General features: G+C 47.1%; 1 protein-coding gene across 1 annotated transcript in view; it reads left to right on the plus strand.

The window, feature by feature from the left end:
* CHEK2 (checkpoint kinase 2) overlaps positions 1-16,606 on the plus strand; it is a 101,882-nt gene that overhangs the window by 65,541 nt on the left and 19,735 nt on the right. Inside the window, exon 9 of the mRNA XM_077295061.1 lies at positions 6,171-6,267. Within this exon, the coding sequence (XP_077151176.1) occupies positions 6,171-6,267 (97 nt within the window). The remainder of the gene's footprint in view (positions 1-6,170; positions 6,268-16,606) is intronic.

A 16,606-nucleotide genomic window follows, 5' to 3' on the forward strand; every position in this document is an offset into this window, starting at 1 on the left:
ATACATACATACATACATACTTACCTTGCAAGGTGGCCTATCCCCATGTGATGGTGGTAGGCACGATGATGGGACTGTGATGCTCGCCATTATTATTTATACAGACAAAGCAGCTCATCTGTCCCTATTAGTGGCTGTGCCTAATATTTATTACAACTGTATTAATCTAGTAAATGAGATGAGCTTTCGGTACTAGACACAACTGTATGTGTGGGCAAGCCACTGTGCCTATTTAATGAGTGAAGTGAATGTGGTGCTTTATTTTTCAATCTTAAAATGACTGAACTTCCCCGTAGTTGGACTTCCATCAATCCATTAATGGCATACTACTAGGATGTGCCATCATTAATCCATATTGTGGGACAGGTAGGTTACACATTCTGTCTGCCTTCTCATCAAGTGGGCCAGACAAAGCGCGTTGTGAAGGAATCTTTCCTGGAGGTGATCAGATGGTTGTGACGAAGCATTCCTACCTGGTTATGTGCCCATTTGAGTTGGCTGAAGCAGCCCCCAAACCCCCATCTGGTACCCACAATTACAAATGCAAAAAAGTTGTCAACGTGGGTCACCAAGTGCCCTAGCTATTATCAGGCAGGACCCTGCTTTGGGTATTTTCACACATTTTGGGATTTGCAGCTGAAAAATCTGTTGCAAATACTGATATGTTGGCAGGAAAAATAGGTATTAAGCTTACCGTTAATTATGTTTCCAGGAGTCCATCCTGACAGCACTATGGAGGACGTCCTCCTCCCCCTTGCTGGGACAGGAAACACACGAGAGTTCAAAAGGTCCGGTCCCACCCCCATTCCTCAGTGTTGTAACAAGAACCGCCTCAAGGGAGATGCAGAAAAATGATATTTAATGGTAAAGAAACATAACACCATATATTAGAAACATATTACATCATATGTTAGGAACAAACTACAGGCATGTTAGGTTCATATTACAAAGCATAGTTATATTAACAGGGAGGGAATTACCCGTGCTGTCAGGATGGACTCCTGGAAACATAATTAACGGTAAGCTTAATACCTATTTTCCAGGACGTCATCCTGACAGCACTATGGAGAGTACCAAAGCACCTCCTCAGGGTGGGATTACCGCTTGGAGAACTTTTCTCCCGAATGCAGTATGCTGACCGGACAGGACATCGAGTTTATAATGCCTACAGAAGGTATTTGCACTAGACCATGTAGCGGCCTTACAAATCTGCTCTAGAGAGGCGCCTGCCCTCTCAGCCCAAGAAGTAGCCATCCCTCTAGTAGAGTGTGCATGAATACCCTTTGGAGGAGGGATGCCCTCCGACTGATAGGCCTCGGAGATCACAGATGTGATCCATCGAGCAATGGAGGCCTTAGAGGCCTTTTTTCCCTTATTTTACCGCCAAACAAAACAAACAAATTTGGATCAATGCGCCATGAGTTGGTGGCTGACAGATAGTCAATGACCGCCTGTCTGACATCAAGGGAATGCAGAGCTTCCTCTTTAGAATTAGAAGGGTTACAGCAAAAGGATGGTAACACTATCTCCTGGTTTCTATTTTTTAGAGTTCCCACTTTTGGAATGAACGAGGGATCTAGTTTAAGGACCACGCTATCGTCCCTAATCTGGAGGTACGGGTCCCTTGTGCACAGGGCTTGGATTTCCCCCACCCTCTTAGCCGTGGTGATCGCCACCAGGAATGCCGTTTTACGTGTCAGGGACGAAATGGACATGTTATCTGCCGATGCGTAGTTATTTTTGCAGAGGAATCTCAGGACAAGGTTAAGGTCCCAGGGAGGAGACAACTGTCTAATGGTGGGGCGCAATCTTTGGGTGGCTCTGACAAATCTAACTATCCAAGGGTGTGTTGCCAGGGGATAGTCTAAGAAAGAGCTAAGTGCCGATATCTGCACCTTCAAGGTGCTCGGCCTAAGCCCTTTATCAAACCCAGCCTGCAGAAATTCCAGAATTCTGGGTAAGTCGGGAGTGCCCGCCGCAACCTCAGACCTGCCACCCTCCAGACAGAAACGCCTCCAGATCTTCAAGTAGATTGTTGACGTGACCGGCTTCCTGCTAGCCTTGATAGTGGTTATGACTTTGTCAGACAGGCCTCTTGCCTTCAGGATGTTCCTTTCAGGATCCAGGCTGAGAGATGTAGCTTCTCTGGGTCCGGATGGCACACTGGTCCCTGGTGGATTATGTCTGGTCTGTGAGGGAGCTCCACTGGATTCTCGATCGCCAGGTCTACCAGAAGGGAGAACCAACTCCTTCTTGGCCAGTATGGAACTACCAAAATTACTCGAGCCTGTTCTTCCTTGATCTTCCTGAGAACGGCCGGGATTAATGCTAGAGGAGGGAATGCATACGAGAGGGGCTCCATCCATCTTTGACTTAGACCATCTATCCCTTCCGGCAGATCCTGAGGGTTCAGCGAGAAGAACCTTGAGACCTTCGAGTTTCTCCTGCTTGCGAAGAGGTCTATGCTGGGAGTGCCCCAACGCCGGCACAGCTCGTGGAAGATGTCCTGGTTGAGCTCCCACTCTGTTGCACACACTCTTCTTCTGCTCAAGTAGTCTGCTACGACATTCTGGGAGCCTTCCAGATGGACTGCGGAGATGGAAAGGACCGACCTTTCTGCCCAGCGAAATATTCTCCCCGCCAGCTCCTGGAGAAGATGGTGCCTTGGGCCTCCTTGGTGTTTTAGGAAGGAAACAGTTGTCACGTTGTCGGACAATATCCTGACATGACGATTCTCCAGAGTGTGACGATTTCTTCTCAGGGCTTCCCAGACAGCATACAGTTCTCTGAAGTTGGATGAGTTGCTTGCTACGTGTGGAGGCCATCGTCCCTGGAGGATCCTTCCTTCTAAGTGGGCTCCCCAGCCCCAGGCGCTGGCGTCTGTAGTAACCACTACATATGGGTCGGTAGCCCATAGTACCCCGATTCTTAGATTCTTTGGGTTTGTCCACCAAAGGAGAGATCTTCGTACTGGATCTGGTAGATATAAAATACTGTCCAGAGAAGACTGACGACGGTCCCACTTGTAGAGGATTAAGCTCTGCAGAGGTCTTGAATGGAACTGTGCCCATCTTACGCATGGTATGCATGCCGTCATTAGGCCTAGCACTCTCATGGCCATCCTTATTGAAACTCTGTGTTCTAGTAGGAGTCTGATCTGAGTCTGTATTGTCTCCAGCTTGGATTCGGGCAGTAGGGATATTCTGTTTGCAGAATCCAGACAGACACCCAGGAAGACCTTTTTGTGTTCCGGAATCAGGTCTGATTTCTGCCAGTTGACGATCCATCCTAAGTGTTCCATTACCGCGATGGTCCGGTTCCTGTGATCCAGTAGGATCTCTGGTGTTCTTGCTATCAGAAGGAAGTCGTCGAGATAGGGGACTATTGTAATCCCCTGGTTTCTCAGGAAAGCCACAATCTCTGACACCAACTTTGTGAACACACGAGGTGCTGAGGCGAGTCCAAACGGCAGGCACTGGAACTGGTAGTGACAGGTCCCGGACGGCAGAGCTACCGCGAACCTCAGAAGCCTCTGAGATAGATGATGGACAGGGACCTGATAATAGGCACTCTTCAAATCGAGAGTGCACATTACCGCGTTCTGATGTATGAGAAGGATTGCAGAACGGATGGACTCCATGCGAAACCTCTTGTACCTGATCCAGGCATTCAGGGGTTTCAAATTTACGATCGTACGTGAATCGCCTGACGGTTTTGTTATGGAGAACAGGGAGGAGTAGTGACCCTGGCCTACTTCTAGCGGTGGTACTGGTATTATGACTCTGGAGGAAAGCATCTCCATTAAGTCTTTCAACATGGGAGAGTCCTGCATAACCACCGTGGGTACAATGTACCTGCCTGGTGGAGGGGAGTAGAACTCTATACTGTAGCCCTCTGCCACAGTGCGAAGGACCCATTGATTCTGTGTGACATTGCTCCAGTTTACCGCGAAGTGGCGAAGCCTCCCCCCTATAAGAGTGGCGTCATTGTGATTTAGACTTAGAGGAGGGGCTAAAGAAGAAACTCCTGTTCTTACTGCCGTGGCCACGGGAACCCCTATTAACGCCTCTATTGGACCTTCCCCCTCGGAAGTCGGACCTGTAGTCGGACTGCTTTCTAAAGGGGAACCCCCTCCGAAAGGACTGAGGCCTTTTAGGCTTGTCCTCTGGGAACCCTTTTTTCTTGTCCGAAGCCGACTCTAATATAGTGTCAAGGGAAGGACCAAACACTCTCACGCCTGAGAAGGGGATTGAGCATAATTTAGTTTTGGACGCATTATCCCCCGACCAAGACCTTAGCCAGACTGCCCTTCTAGCCGCATTAGACAAAGAACCATTTCTGGCTGAAAATCTGACTGACTCAGCAGTCATGTCAGATAGAAAGGCAGTAGCCGATTTCATTATGGGAAGGGAGCTTAGGATCTCTGACCTAGGGGTCTTATTAGAAAGATGCTCCTCTAATTGACCCATCCAAAGGTGCATAGACCGGGCTACCGAGGTAGCCGCAATGTTGGTCTTAATTAGAGCCGCTGAGGACTCTCAGGCTCTCTTTAGCAATATGTCCGCCTTTCTATCCATCGGATCGCGCAAGCTTGATGAGTCCTCGAATGGAATAGCTGTCTTCTTTGCGACCTTTGCCACCGGGACATCCACCTTGGGTATCTCATCCCATAGTTTTACATCATCCGGCTCAAAGGGTAGGCGCGCCTTAAAGTCTTTAGACAGAGTCAGCCGACGTTCTGCCTCCTTCCACTCTTCAAGAACCATAGCCTTGATATGTTCGCTCACTGGGAAGACGGTCTGCCGACGCGACATAAGTCCCCCAAACATCAGGTCCTGCTTGGACTGCGGCTTAGATGACTCCTCTACTTGCATGGTGCATCGTACCGCCTGGACCAGCTCGTTCGTGTCCTCCGCCTGGAACAGGTACTTCCTTTGATGCTCCTGGCTTCCAGATGGAAGCTCACCCTCCTCTTCAGAGACAAGGTCTTCAGAGTCAGACCTGTCGACAGAACTATAATCGAGCTCCCGTCTGGCCCTTTTTCGGCTGGGCATAGGGCTGGACTTCTCCACCATGGTGGCCAGAGAGGCTTGGACCTCTTCTCTTATTAAGGACCTCATCTCAGACAATAGGGAGGGCTGCTCTTCTCTCATAACCTTAGATGTGCAATCTGCACATAAGTTCTTGCCATGAGCGTCCGGGAGCTTTGTACTGCATAGCGGACATCTACTGGACTTCCCAGAAGCCTTTCCAGACTTCTTAACTTGACCAGGGGGGACCGCTGGAATTCCCTTATCCTTAAACAATATAAGATAGGGAAAATAACAGGGTGGCTCTTACTACCAGGGTGCAGGGGGAGTTTGCGCTCTGCGCACTTACCCCATCCTCAGGTGGCATGCCTTCCATGGCTCCAGATTATCGGTGCTCCTTGCGGCTGTCAGCGTTCTGCTGAGCGCTGCAATTCCTGAGTTAATGCTGGAGCGCACGCCTCCCCTGTATCTCCAGCGTTACCGGAAGTGCCTGGCAGCGAATAGCGCAAACCGGAAGTGACGCGGACCCCGGAACTTCCGCCGGAAGAGTCAGAGCCCGGCGTACCACGCCGTATGGAGGCTGCAGACCTCGGGGACCGCGTCCGCAGCCGAGAGCCCCCCCACCGGGAGGAGCGGCCGCTGGTCTTTGGAGCAGAGGGACCCCCCTCTGGAGGGTTTCTGCCCTGAGCGTCTTGACAGGGGGAAGGATCTGGCAAGCCGCACGATCCCCCTGAGCTCCGGTAAGCCGCGCAGCTTCTCTCATGTGTCCCTTGCAGGGACAGGAAAAACACTGAGGAATGGGGGTGGGACCGGACCTTTTGAACTCTCGTGTGTTTCCTGTCCCAGCAAGGGGGAGGAGGACGTCCTCCATAGTGCTGTCAGGATGACGTCCTGGAAAACACTGTAAAATGTGTGTTTTCGGCAATAATTCCCATTTGTTAAAATTAATGAAAAACACTGAAAAAATTGACATGCTGCACTGTCTCCTGTGCAACATGTGCACGAGAATTCAGAAAGGATTTACTTTGGTGGGACAGTAAACTCGTGTGTTTTTTGCAGCAAAAAATGCATCATGTCAACATAGCCTTTATCTTAGATTGTATGTGCTGAGTAGACCTGTGACACTTTTTTTTTCTCTAGGATGGAAGGAGGTGAGTTATTTCACAGGATATTAAGATCCAGGCCCAGAGAGTCGACATTGAAATTGTATTTTTACCAGATTCTACTTGCAGTCCAGGTAAACTATAAACCCTTAAAGCACCAATCCAGCATTTTTTGTATTCTTTATTTCAGTGCTGGAATGTTGCTTCTAGTATAAGGTCCCTGACCCAATCATTATACTCTCCTGCTGCCATCTTCACTTTCTACCACCACTACTCCCATTGGTCTCAGGCAGTCTGTGACCTGCTGGCTTCTTCCAGTATTTCTGCACTATTCCAATAAGTATCCGGAATAAAACTAAACCCAAAACCTTATCAGTGTATTGCTATGGTGAATAATGTAATTGTATAACTGTTCAGCGCCCTTCAAGTGAATCTGTCAGCAGGTTTTTGCTACCTTGTCTGATAGCACCATGATGTAGAGCAGTGTTTCCCAAACTTCAGTCCTCGCGGCCCCCAAGAGATCATGCTTTCAGGATTTCTTCAGTATTGTACAGGTGATGGAATTATCAATGCAGCAGAAAATGCCTCTGGCTCTCACCTGTGCAATACTGAGGAGATCCTGAAAACATGATCTGTTGGGGGCTGCAAGGACTGGAGTCTGGGAAACACTGATGTAGAGAAAGAGACCCTTATTCCAATGATGTATCACTTACATTACTAGATGCAGTGGTTCTGACACAGAGTTTTAAGATTTAGCAATGCAGCAGAGCTGAGAAGGCTTCAACCGCTCACCCTAGGCTCTGTATATACATTGACTATAGACATATGCTGCTTATCACAGAATGGTGTGATAAGCTAGTCACAGCAATGATAATCACCAGGTGATGAAACCTTCAGTGCAAATACCGTATATACTCGAGTATAAGCTGACCCGAGTATAAGCCGACCCCCCTAATTTTGCCACAAGAAACTGGGAAAACTTAATGACTCGAGTATAAGCCTAGGGTGGGAAATGCAGCAGCTACCGGTAAATGTCAAAAGTAAAAATAGATATCAATAAAAGTAAAATTAATTGAGACAGCAGTAGGTTAAGTGTTTTTTAATATCCATATTGAATCAGGAGCCCCATATAATGCTCCATAAAGTTTATGATGGCCCCATAAGATGCTCCATATTAAAATATGCCCCATATAATCCTGCATAAAGGTTAATAATGGCCCCATAAGATGCTCCATAGATACATTTGCCCAATATAATGCTGCACAAATGTTGATTATGGCCCCATAAGGTGCTCCATAAAGATATTTGCCCCATATAGTGCTTCACAAACGTTATGGCCCCGTAAGATACCCCATACAGGCATTTGCCCCATATAATGCTGCACAAACGTTAATTATGGCCCCATAAGATGCTCCATACAGACACTTGCCCCATATAGTACTGCACAAACGTTGATTATGGCCCCATAAGATGCTCCATACAGACACTTGCCCCATATAGTACTGCACAAACGTTGATTATGGCCCCATAAGATGCTCCATACAGACACTCGGCCCATATAGTGCTGCACAAAGGTTGATTATGGCCCCATACAGACACTTACCCCAGATAGTGCTGCACAAACGTTATGGCTCCATAAGATGCTCCATACAGACACCTGCCCCATTTGCTGTTGCTGCGATTAAAAAAAAAAAAAATCACATACTCACCTCTCCGTCGCTCAGGCCCCCGGCACTTTCAATATTCACCTGACTTCGTTCCGGCGCCGCTCCATCTTCAGCGTCTTCTGCACTGACGTTCATGCAGAGGGCGCACTAACCACGTCACCGCACCCTCTGACCTGAGCGTCACTACAGAAGACGCTGAAGACGGAGCGGCGCCCGGAACGGGGAGCAGGTGAATATCGCGCAGCGCTCCCCTCCCCGTTATACTCACCTGGTCCTGGCGCTGTGCAGTCCCTGCTTCCTCGGCGCCACAGCTTCTTCCTGTACTGAGCGGTCACCGTTACCGCTCATTACAGTAATGAATATGCGGCTCCACCCCCTATGGGAGGTGGAGCCGCATATTCATTACTGTAATGAGTGGTACCTTGTGACCGCTCAGTACAGGAAGAAGCTGGGGAGCTAGGGACCGCGCCAGGAGCAGGTGAGTATAATTAGACAGCTCCCCCTCCCCTGCCGACCCCTGGGTATGACTCGAGTATAAGCTTAGAGGGGGACTTTCAGCCCCAAAAAATGGGCTGAAAATCTCGGCTTATACTCAAGGGCGGACATACCGCCTGTTCAACCAGTGCGGCTGCATCGGGGCCCAGAGGCTCCAGGGGGCCCCTGCAGGGTAGCTAATAATGAGGGCAATCTGGCCAGTTTATCCGGCCCCGAGGGGCCCCTGGCCAGATTGCTCTCATGTGCGGCGGCTAGGGAGCAATCCCTGCACTCCGCTGCCTGCAACAGAAAATGGGAGCAGAGCTGCAGGGAATTGATCCATTTCACTCTCACTTCCTGCCTTTCTTTCTGCAGTGTGAGTGCTGACTGAACGATCCTCCCACAATCCTCTGCACATTGTGGGGGGCGGGGCCACAGGAAATTCAGAGGCCCGTTTGCGTGGCGGCTCCCGACACCATGGCAACCACAAGCACAACTGGGGCCCCCAGGGGCCAGCCACGCAGTCTGGTGCAGGTGAGGAGCAGCGTCCGTCCCCGAGGTGGGGGTGTACGGATATGAAGCAACGAGGACGAGACGTCTGCTGTATAACTGGGGGACAGAGCACAAGCTGGTGCCATATACCCGATGGAGCAGAGGTCAAAGCATGCCCGCCAGGTTGGATCTGGAGTTATGACTCGCACAGCAGCGGCTGAATGACATCATCATTCAGCACCGCGGCTGTGCTAGACAGGAAGCTGCCGGCGATGGTGCGATTTGGGATACCGTGTGGTGAGGTGTGTATGTATGCAGAGAGGTGACTGGTGCTGTGTGTGTGTGTGTGTGTGTGCAGAGAGAGGTGACTGGTGCTGTGTGTGTGTGTGTGTGTGTGTGTGTGTGTGTGCAGAGAGGTGAATGGTGGTGTGTGTGTGTATGCAGAGAGGTGACTGGTGGTGTGTGTGTGTATGCAGAGAGGTGAATGGTGGTGTGTGTGTGTGTGCAGAGAGGTGACTGGTTCTGTGTGTGTCTGTGTGTAGGTGGAGGAGAGGGCAATGATGGGGCAGAAGGCAATGATTGGGTTGACAGGGCAATGATAGGGTTGGTGAGGGAGGAGGAAATCATGGAGGTTGTGAATGGGCAATAATGGGGGTGGTGGGGGAGGAGGAAATGATGGAGGTGGTGGAATGGGTAATGATGGCATGGTGGGGGAGAAGGCAATGATGGTAGCAGTGGAAAGGACAATGATGGGGTGATGGGGAGGAGGCAATGATGGAGGTGGTGGAATGGGCAATAATGGGGTGGTGAGGAGAAAGCCATAATGGGGGTGGGGGAGAGGGTAATAATGGGATGCGAGGGGGAGGAGGAGAATGAGGGGTGTGGGGGATTGGGATGGGAGGAAGGGGGATTTATAATGGATTTAGGAACAGGGGAAGGTGGAGGAAGACGTTATTGTCGATTTATTATGCCTAACCCAGTCCCTTAGTACAAAGTGCACTCACTTATGTAGAGCACAGTCCCTTAGAGTGTGTGTGTGTCTATGTGTATGTATATATATATATCTTTGTCGCCTTAAAAGGAGGGGGGCCCAGACACATTTTCTGCACAGGGGCCCCAAGCTGTCTGTGTCCCCCCCTGCTTATACTCGAGTATATACGGTAAATAGAACGCAGCCTGACGTGCACATTTTTTAATTCAGTGTTTTAGCCCCTACAACATGCTATCCTCAGATTACATAGCAAAAACCTGCTTACAGATTCCCTTCCACCTCACATTTATACATTATATAATGCCTTCATGTGATGTGACAAGTTTAGAGGGTGACATGATACAATATTGTTAAAACTCATAGCTTTCAAGCTGGGTGCTTTATGGCAGGTAGGGTCCCATGCAATGTTGGGAGAAGAAACCAAGGCACTTTAAAAAGTAGATGAGAATTAATGAGTAGACTTTATTTTGAATGAATCATTAGCATGTACAGTACCACATATGTGAATGGCTAATATTTCAGTACACAACGGACCTTGATCACTGCCTATAAGGTATATAAATTAATTGCCAGACCAACAGTATATGGTAAATAAAATAATCAGATACATGAGCCTGCACAAAATGATTATATAGAGATTAAGCTGCGTACATAAAAAAAAGAGTAGAAGAGACACTGGATATTAGACACAAAAATGTAACAAATATGGAGACAACCAAATATACTAAAATGCAGGAATGTCGGACCATAGTGTTTAGTACATTGGCATAGGTGGATATTTTGTAAATATGGATAAATTGGACATAAGAGCCCCTATATTAAAGATATAGGCGCTGGAACAAGATATAATTACCATAGATATAAATAAGATAAGGGAGCAGGGAGATTATATTTACTGGTGTATGTATATATATATCTACACATATGTGTGTGTGTGTGTGTGTGTGTGTGTATATATTAGATTACCTTAGAATTGTCACCCTCTATGTATGTACATATGGAAATTGTAAGGAATTACTGTGGGTACGGAAAGTATTCGGACCCTTTTAAATTTTTCACTCTTTGTTTCATTGCATCCATTTGGTAAATTAAAAAAGGTAATTTTTTTCTCATTAATGTTTACTCTCTGCCCTATGTAGACTGAAAAAAAATAAATAAATAAATGTCGAAATTTTTGCAAATTTACTAGAAAAGGAAAACTGAAATATCACATGGTCATAAATAAGTATTCAGACCCTTTGCTCAGTATTGAGTAGATGCACCCTTTTGAGCTAGTACAGCCATGAGTCTTCTTGGGAATGATGCAAGTTTTTCACACCTGGATTTGGGGATCCTCTGCCATTCTTCCTTGCAGATCCTATCCAGTTCCGTAAGGTTGGATTGTGAACGTTGGTGGACAGCCATTTTCAGGTCTCTCCAGCGATGCCACTCCTTTGTTATTTTAGCTGTGTGCTAAGGGTCATTGTCTTGTTGGAAGGTGAACGTTCGGCCAAGTCTGAGGTCCAGAGCATGCTGGAAGAGGTTTTCAACCAGGATATCTCTGTACTTGGCCGCATTCATGTTTCGTTCAATGACAACCAGTCGTCCTGTCCCTGCTGCTGAAAAACACCCCCATAGCATAATGCTGCCACCACCATGTTTCATTGTTGGGATTGTATTGGGCAGGTGATGAGCAGTGCCTGGTTTTCTCCACACATACAGCTTAGAATTATCACCAAAATGGTCTATCTTCCTCTCATCAGACCTGAGAATCTTATTTCTCATAGTCTGGAAGTATTTAATGTGTTTTTTTAGCAAACTCTGTGGGCTTTGCACACAGACTTTCCTCTGCTCCTAGCATTTTCATGGTATGCCTTTCAGCTAACCCCAATTTACCCTGTGATATTTATGACCTTGTTTACTTAGGTTTGATTGTATGCATCTGGTCCACCCTTAATTCTCTGACCAAGATGAGCAGAGACCACTCCTCTCTGCTTCACACCTGAATGCACTTAGTTTTCCATATATTGCATACCACAAGTCTGCATGACTTCAGTCTGCAGTCTGATTTCTAGAAGTGTGTTCTAAAAGTGTGGATTACATTAGAATTAAAACCTGAATTGAACCTGAAGGGAACTGAAGGTAACTGGCCAGTCACTGCAAACAATGTTTCTGTTTATTTTCACTTTCACCACTATAATCTTTCACTTTCTGCTACCTCCCCCAATCCCTACACCAAGTAAGGAACTGTTTATCTCCTCTTCAATCCTCCCCATCCATCTCACCTCCTCCTCAGAACTGTTCCTTAACATACAATCCTCTGTCTCAAAGCACAGGCAGCCCCCTCATGCCCTCTCCTGCTCCCACCTGCTAACACTATCTCTGCTCCTTCTCACTGCTGGTGATATATCTCCAAATCCTGGTCCTCCTCACCATATTCCCACAGTCATTTCTACCTCCCATCCACGCTCCATCACAAACTTCCGTAAACACTCTGACCTTATACCCATTTGCCCAGCCCCCACTTCCCCAGTCCCACTAACAGGAGCTCTGTGGAACGCTCGCTCTGTCTGTAACAAGCTTTCCTACATCCATGATCTCTTTGTTACTACCAAACTTTCCTTCCTCGCCATCACCGAAACCTGGCTCACCTCTTCTGACACAGCCTCCCCTGCTGCACTCTCTTACGGTGGCTTCCACCTTTCTCACACACCCCGCCCCAGCAGCAAGCATGGTGGAGGAGTTGGTTTTCTCCTGTCAGATAACTGCTCCTTCACCCCAATCCCACTGCCACCCTCTGTTACCCTCCCTTCCTTTGAGGTGCACTCTGTGCGCATCTACTCCCCCTCCAACTGGCTGCCATTTACCGCCCCGCAGGGCCAGCCACCACCTTCTTTGACCACTTCACCACCTGGCTACTTCATTTCCTTTCTGCGGACATCCCCACTATCATCATGGGCGATTTCAACATCCCCATTGACACTTCCCTCTCAGCTGCCACTAAACTTCTATCTCTCACTTCCTCCTTCGGCCTCAGTCAATGGTCTTCTGCAGCCACTCACAAAGATGGTCACACACTGGACCTCATCTTCACCCGCCTCTGCTCCCTATCTAACCTCTCTAACTCACCTCTTCCACTCTCTGACCACAACCTTCTCACATTCTCATCTCTCTCCACTCCTTGTCTACAATCCCCACCCCACAAACTTTCACACCCTCGCAGAAATCTTAAACATCTTGACCTACATTCATTCTCTGAATCCCTCCTCCCTCTCACAGACATAAGTTCCATACACAATGTGGATGACGCTGCCGCTCTATATAACACCACAATAGCTGTAGCTTTGGAATCTGCTGCCCCACTTACACATACCAAAGCTCGCAAAATCAACAGACAGCCCTGGCATACCAGCCTGACCAAAGAACTGAGGCGAGCTTCCAGGGCTGCTGAGCGCAGATGGAAAAGATCCCACTCCAACGAGCACTTCATCGCATTCAAACAGTCCCTCACTACTTTCAAGACCACACTCGCCACAGCTAAACAAACCTACTTCTCATCTCTCATATCCTCCCTGTCTCACAACCCTAAACAGTTATTCAACACCTTCAACTCTCTCCTCCGTCCCCCAGCACCTCCTCCCTCCCCACTTATCTCAGCTGAAGACTTTGCCTCATTTTTCAAGCAGAAGATTGATGGCATCAGAGACAGTTTTGGTCAACAAGCCCCAGAGCCCTTCCTCCCGACTTCCCAGCCCTCCACCTCCAAAACCAACTTCTCCACCATTACAGAAGATCAACTCTCCACTCTACTCTCAAGATCGCATCTCACCACCTGTGCACTTGACCCGCTCCCATCCCACCTCATCCCAAACCTCACCACAGTCTTCATCCCAACCCTAACCCATCTCTTCAACCTATCACTAACAACTGGTGTTTTCCCCTCAAGCTTTAAACATGCCTCCATCACACCTATCCTCAAAAAGCCCTCTCTTGACCCATCCTCTGTATCTAGCTATCGCCCTATATCACTTCTCCCTTATGCCTCCAAACTACTGGAACAACATGTCTACCTTGAACTGTCCTCCCATCTCTCTTCTTGCTCCCTCTTTGACCGCTTACAATCTGGCTTCCGGTCACACCACTCCACTGAAACTGCCCTAACTAAGGTCACCAACGACCTCTTAACCGCCAAGAGCAAGCGACACTACTCTGTTCTCCTCCTCCTCGACCTGTCGGCTGCCTTTGACACAGTGGACCATTCCCTATTATTACAGACCCTCTCATCCCCTGGCATCACAGACTTGGCCCTATCCTGGATCTCATCATACCGAACAGACCGGACATTCAGCGTCTCCCACTCACACACCACCTCCTCACCTCGCCCCCTATCTGTCGGAGTCCCACAAGGTTCAGTCCTTGGGCCCCTGCTCTTCTCCATTTACACCTTTGGCCTGGGACAGCTCATAGAATCTCATGGCTTTCAGTATCACCTCTATGCTGATGACACACAGATCTACATCTCTGGACCAGATATCACCTCCCTACTAACCAGAATCCCTCAATGTCTGTCCACTATTTCATCCTTCTTCTTCGCTAGATTTCTGAAACTTAACATGGACAAACAGAATTCATCATCTTTCCCCCATCTCGCGCGACCCCCCCAACGAACCTAACCATTACAGTAAATGGCTGCCCACTCTCCCCAGTCCCACAAGCTCGCTGCCTCTGGGTAATCCTTGACGCTGATCTCTCCTTCAAACCACATATCCAAGCCCTTTCCACTTCCTGCCGACTTCAACTCAAAAATATTTCACGAATCCGTTCATTCCTCAACCAAGAATCTGCAAAAACCCTAGTCCATGCCCTCATCATCTCTCGCCTTGACTACTGCAACCTCCTGCTCTGTGGCCTCCCCTCGAACACTCTCGCACCCCTCCAATCTATTCTAAACTCTGCTGCCTGACTAACCCACCTGTCCCCCCGCTATTCCCCTGCCTCTCCCCTCTGTCAATCCCTCCACTGGCTCCCCATTGCCCAGAGACTCCAGTACAAAACCCTAACCATGACGTACAAAGCCATCCACAACCTGTCTCCTCCATACATCTGTGACCTCGTCTCCCGGTACTTACCTACACGCAACCTCCGATCCCCACAAGATCTCCTTCTCTACTCCCCTCTTATCTCCTCTTCCCACAATTGCAAAACTATGGGGAGACAAAAAGCGCAATAGGGTCTTATCCACGTTACATAGAGGAGAATATACACCAAATTTGCTCACCTGGTTAGGATGAGATTAGAGCATGTAGATAGCGGCTGCTGCAGATCCACAGGTCTTCACCGACCAGAGAAATTAATGTCTTCAAAAGGAGATTTGTAGTTAAATTTCCGCGCTGCCGCTAAGATGAATTTCAGGAGAGTATAGTTGATTCACAGTGGTTTTATTCAACGCGTTTCAGGGGTCTCATGCCCCCTTCATCAGGAAATACCACACAGAATATACAGGCATCACAGGTATAAATAGTTTTGCTAGGTTAAAAAAATGAGCTCCACCAGGTCAGATGACTCAGTGTCAAAGTTCAATGATAACGCACCATTAACAATTCAAACGATTAGAGAGGTATATACAATGACAAAATACAATGACTTCTTTTATGTTTCTAGACAATAGTTCCAAATTTGCAACATTAAGGAGGAAATTTAAAATTTAAAAAACAAACAAAAAAAAAAACAAATCTCTACTTAAATGGACAAGAACCTGTAAGAAAAAGAGCTACTCCAGTTCAGAAGCGAATGCCTTACAGATGGACTACCGTGTGGAATCAACAAGTTGCTTTTTTCTTATCGTGAATCCATTGGAATCTTTACATTAAATGTGGAATAAAATCATGTTTTATTATTTTCCATTAAAAAATATAAATATATATATGAAAATTAATTTGTCGTGGTTTGGGGTGATCTAAAATTACGAAAATTATAATTAGTGAGTTTAAAATTACGTCATGTACATAAGAGTAACAATTTAAGCAGCAAACCAGCGCTCGAAGTGAGCGCAGAAACAAAATGAAAGTGACACTTCACCTGTCCAAGGACCAATAATAGATATATTTAACAAGAGACAATATAACATTGCCAAGGGAGGGGAATGAATGAATACACAGCACTCGGTGACCTCAAAGAACAGCAGATAAACTGGGACGCCTGGCAGCAGAGAAAAGGATGATTGAGTTAAGTGCTCCTGTCGGGAGGGGTCATTACACCCTGTGAAGCTGCCACAATCAGCACCAGCTCCCTGGATTTAATCTCAAGAGTCAAAAACCATTATTCAGGACACAGTTGTGATGGAGACAATTTGTATGTAATAAAGGAGTGAAAACGCTCCACTCCAGGGCAGACTCAGACTATGCCCACATGAGGAGTTTGAGGAAATTACAACTAAACATATCAATGAATGACTCCAAGATAATCCTAAATGAAAATGTAAATTTAAATCTTAAGTGGCTCACAGCACAAAGGATTAAAAAAATCAATCATAACTATACAAATAAAAATATAAATATAGATATATCAATAAAAATATAGATATATCAAATTCATAAAAAAGGGGGGAGGGCTACGCATTCAGATAAAACCTTGGTAGTTTCTTTAAATATATATAAATAAATAAAAATATAAAAGTGGGGGGGTGGAGAAGAAAAAAAAAAAAAAAAAAAAAGTACTATTCAGATGAAAACCTCAGTTATTTCATTTAAGCCTTGTGGTTTTAGGCTACCTAATTTGTAGATCCAATATACTTCTTTCCTATTTAGTTTCATGGATCTATTAGGTACATGCTTAGGTATATGATCAATAGGGCTGATTTTTAATAGTTTA

This window comes from Ranitomeya variabilis, chromosome 1 (assembly GCF_051348905.1).
Source record: "Ranitomeya variabilis isolate aRanVar5 chromosome 1, aRanVar5.hap1, whole genome shotgun sequence".
Taxonomy (NCBI): domain Eukaryota; kingdom Metazoa; phylum Chordata; class Amphibia; order Anura; family Dendrobatidae; genus Ranitomeya; species Ranitomeya variabilis.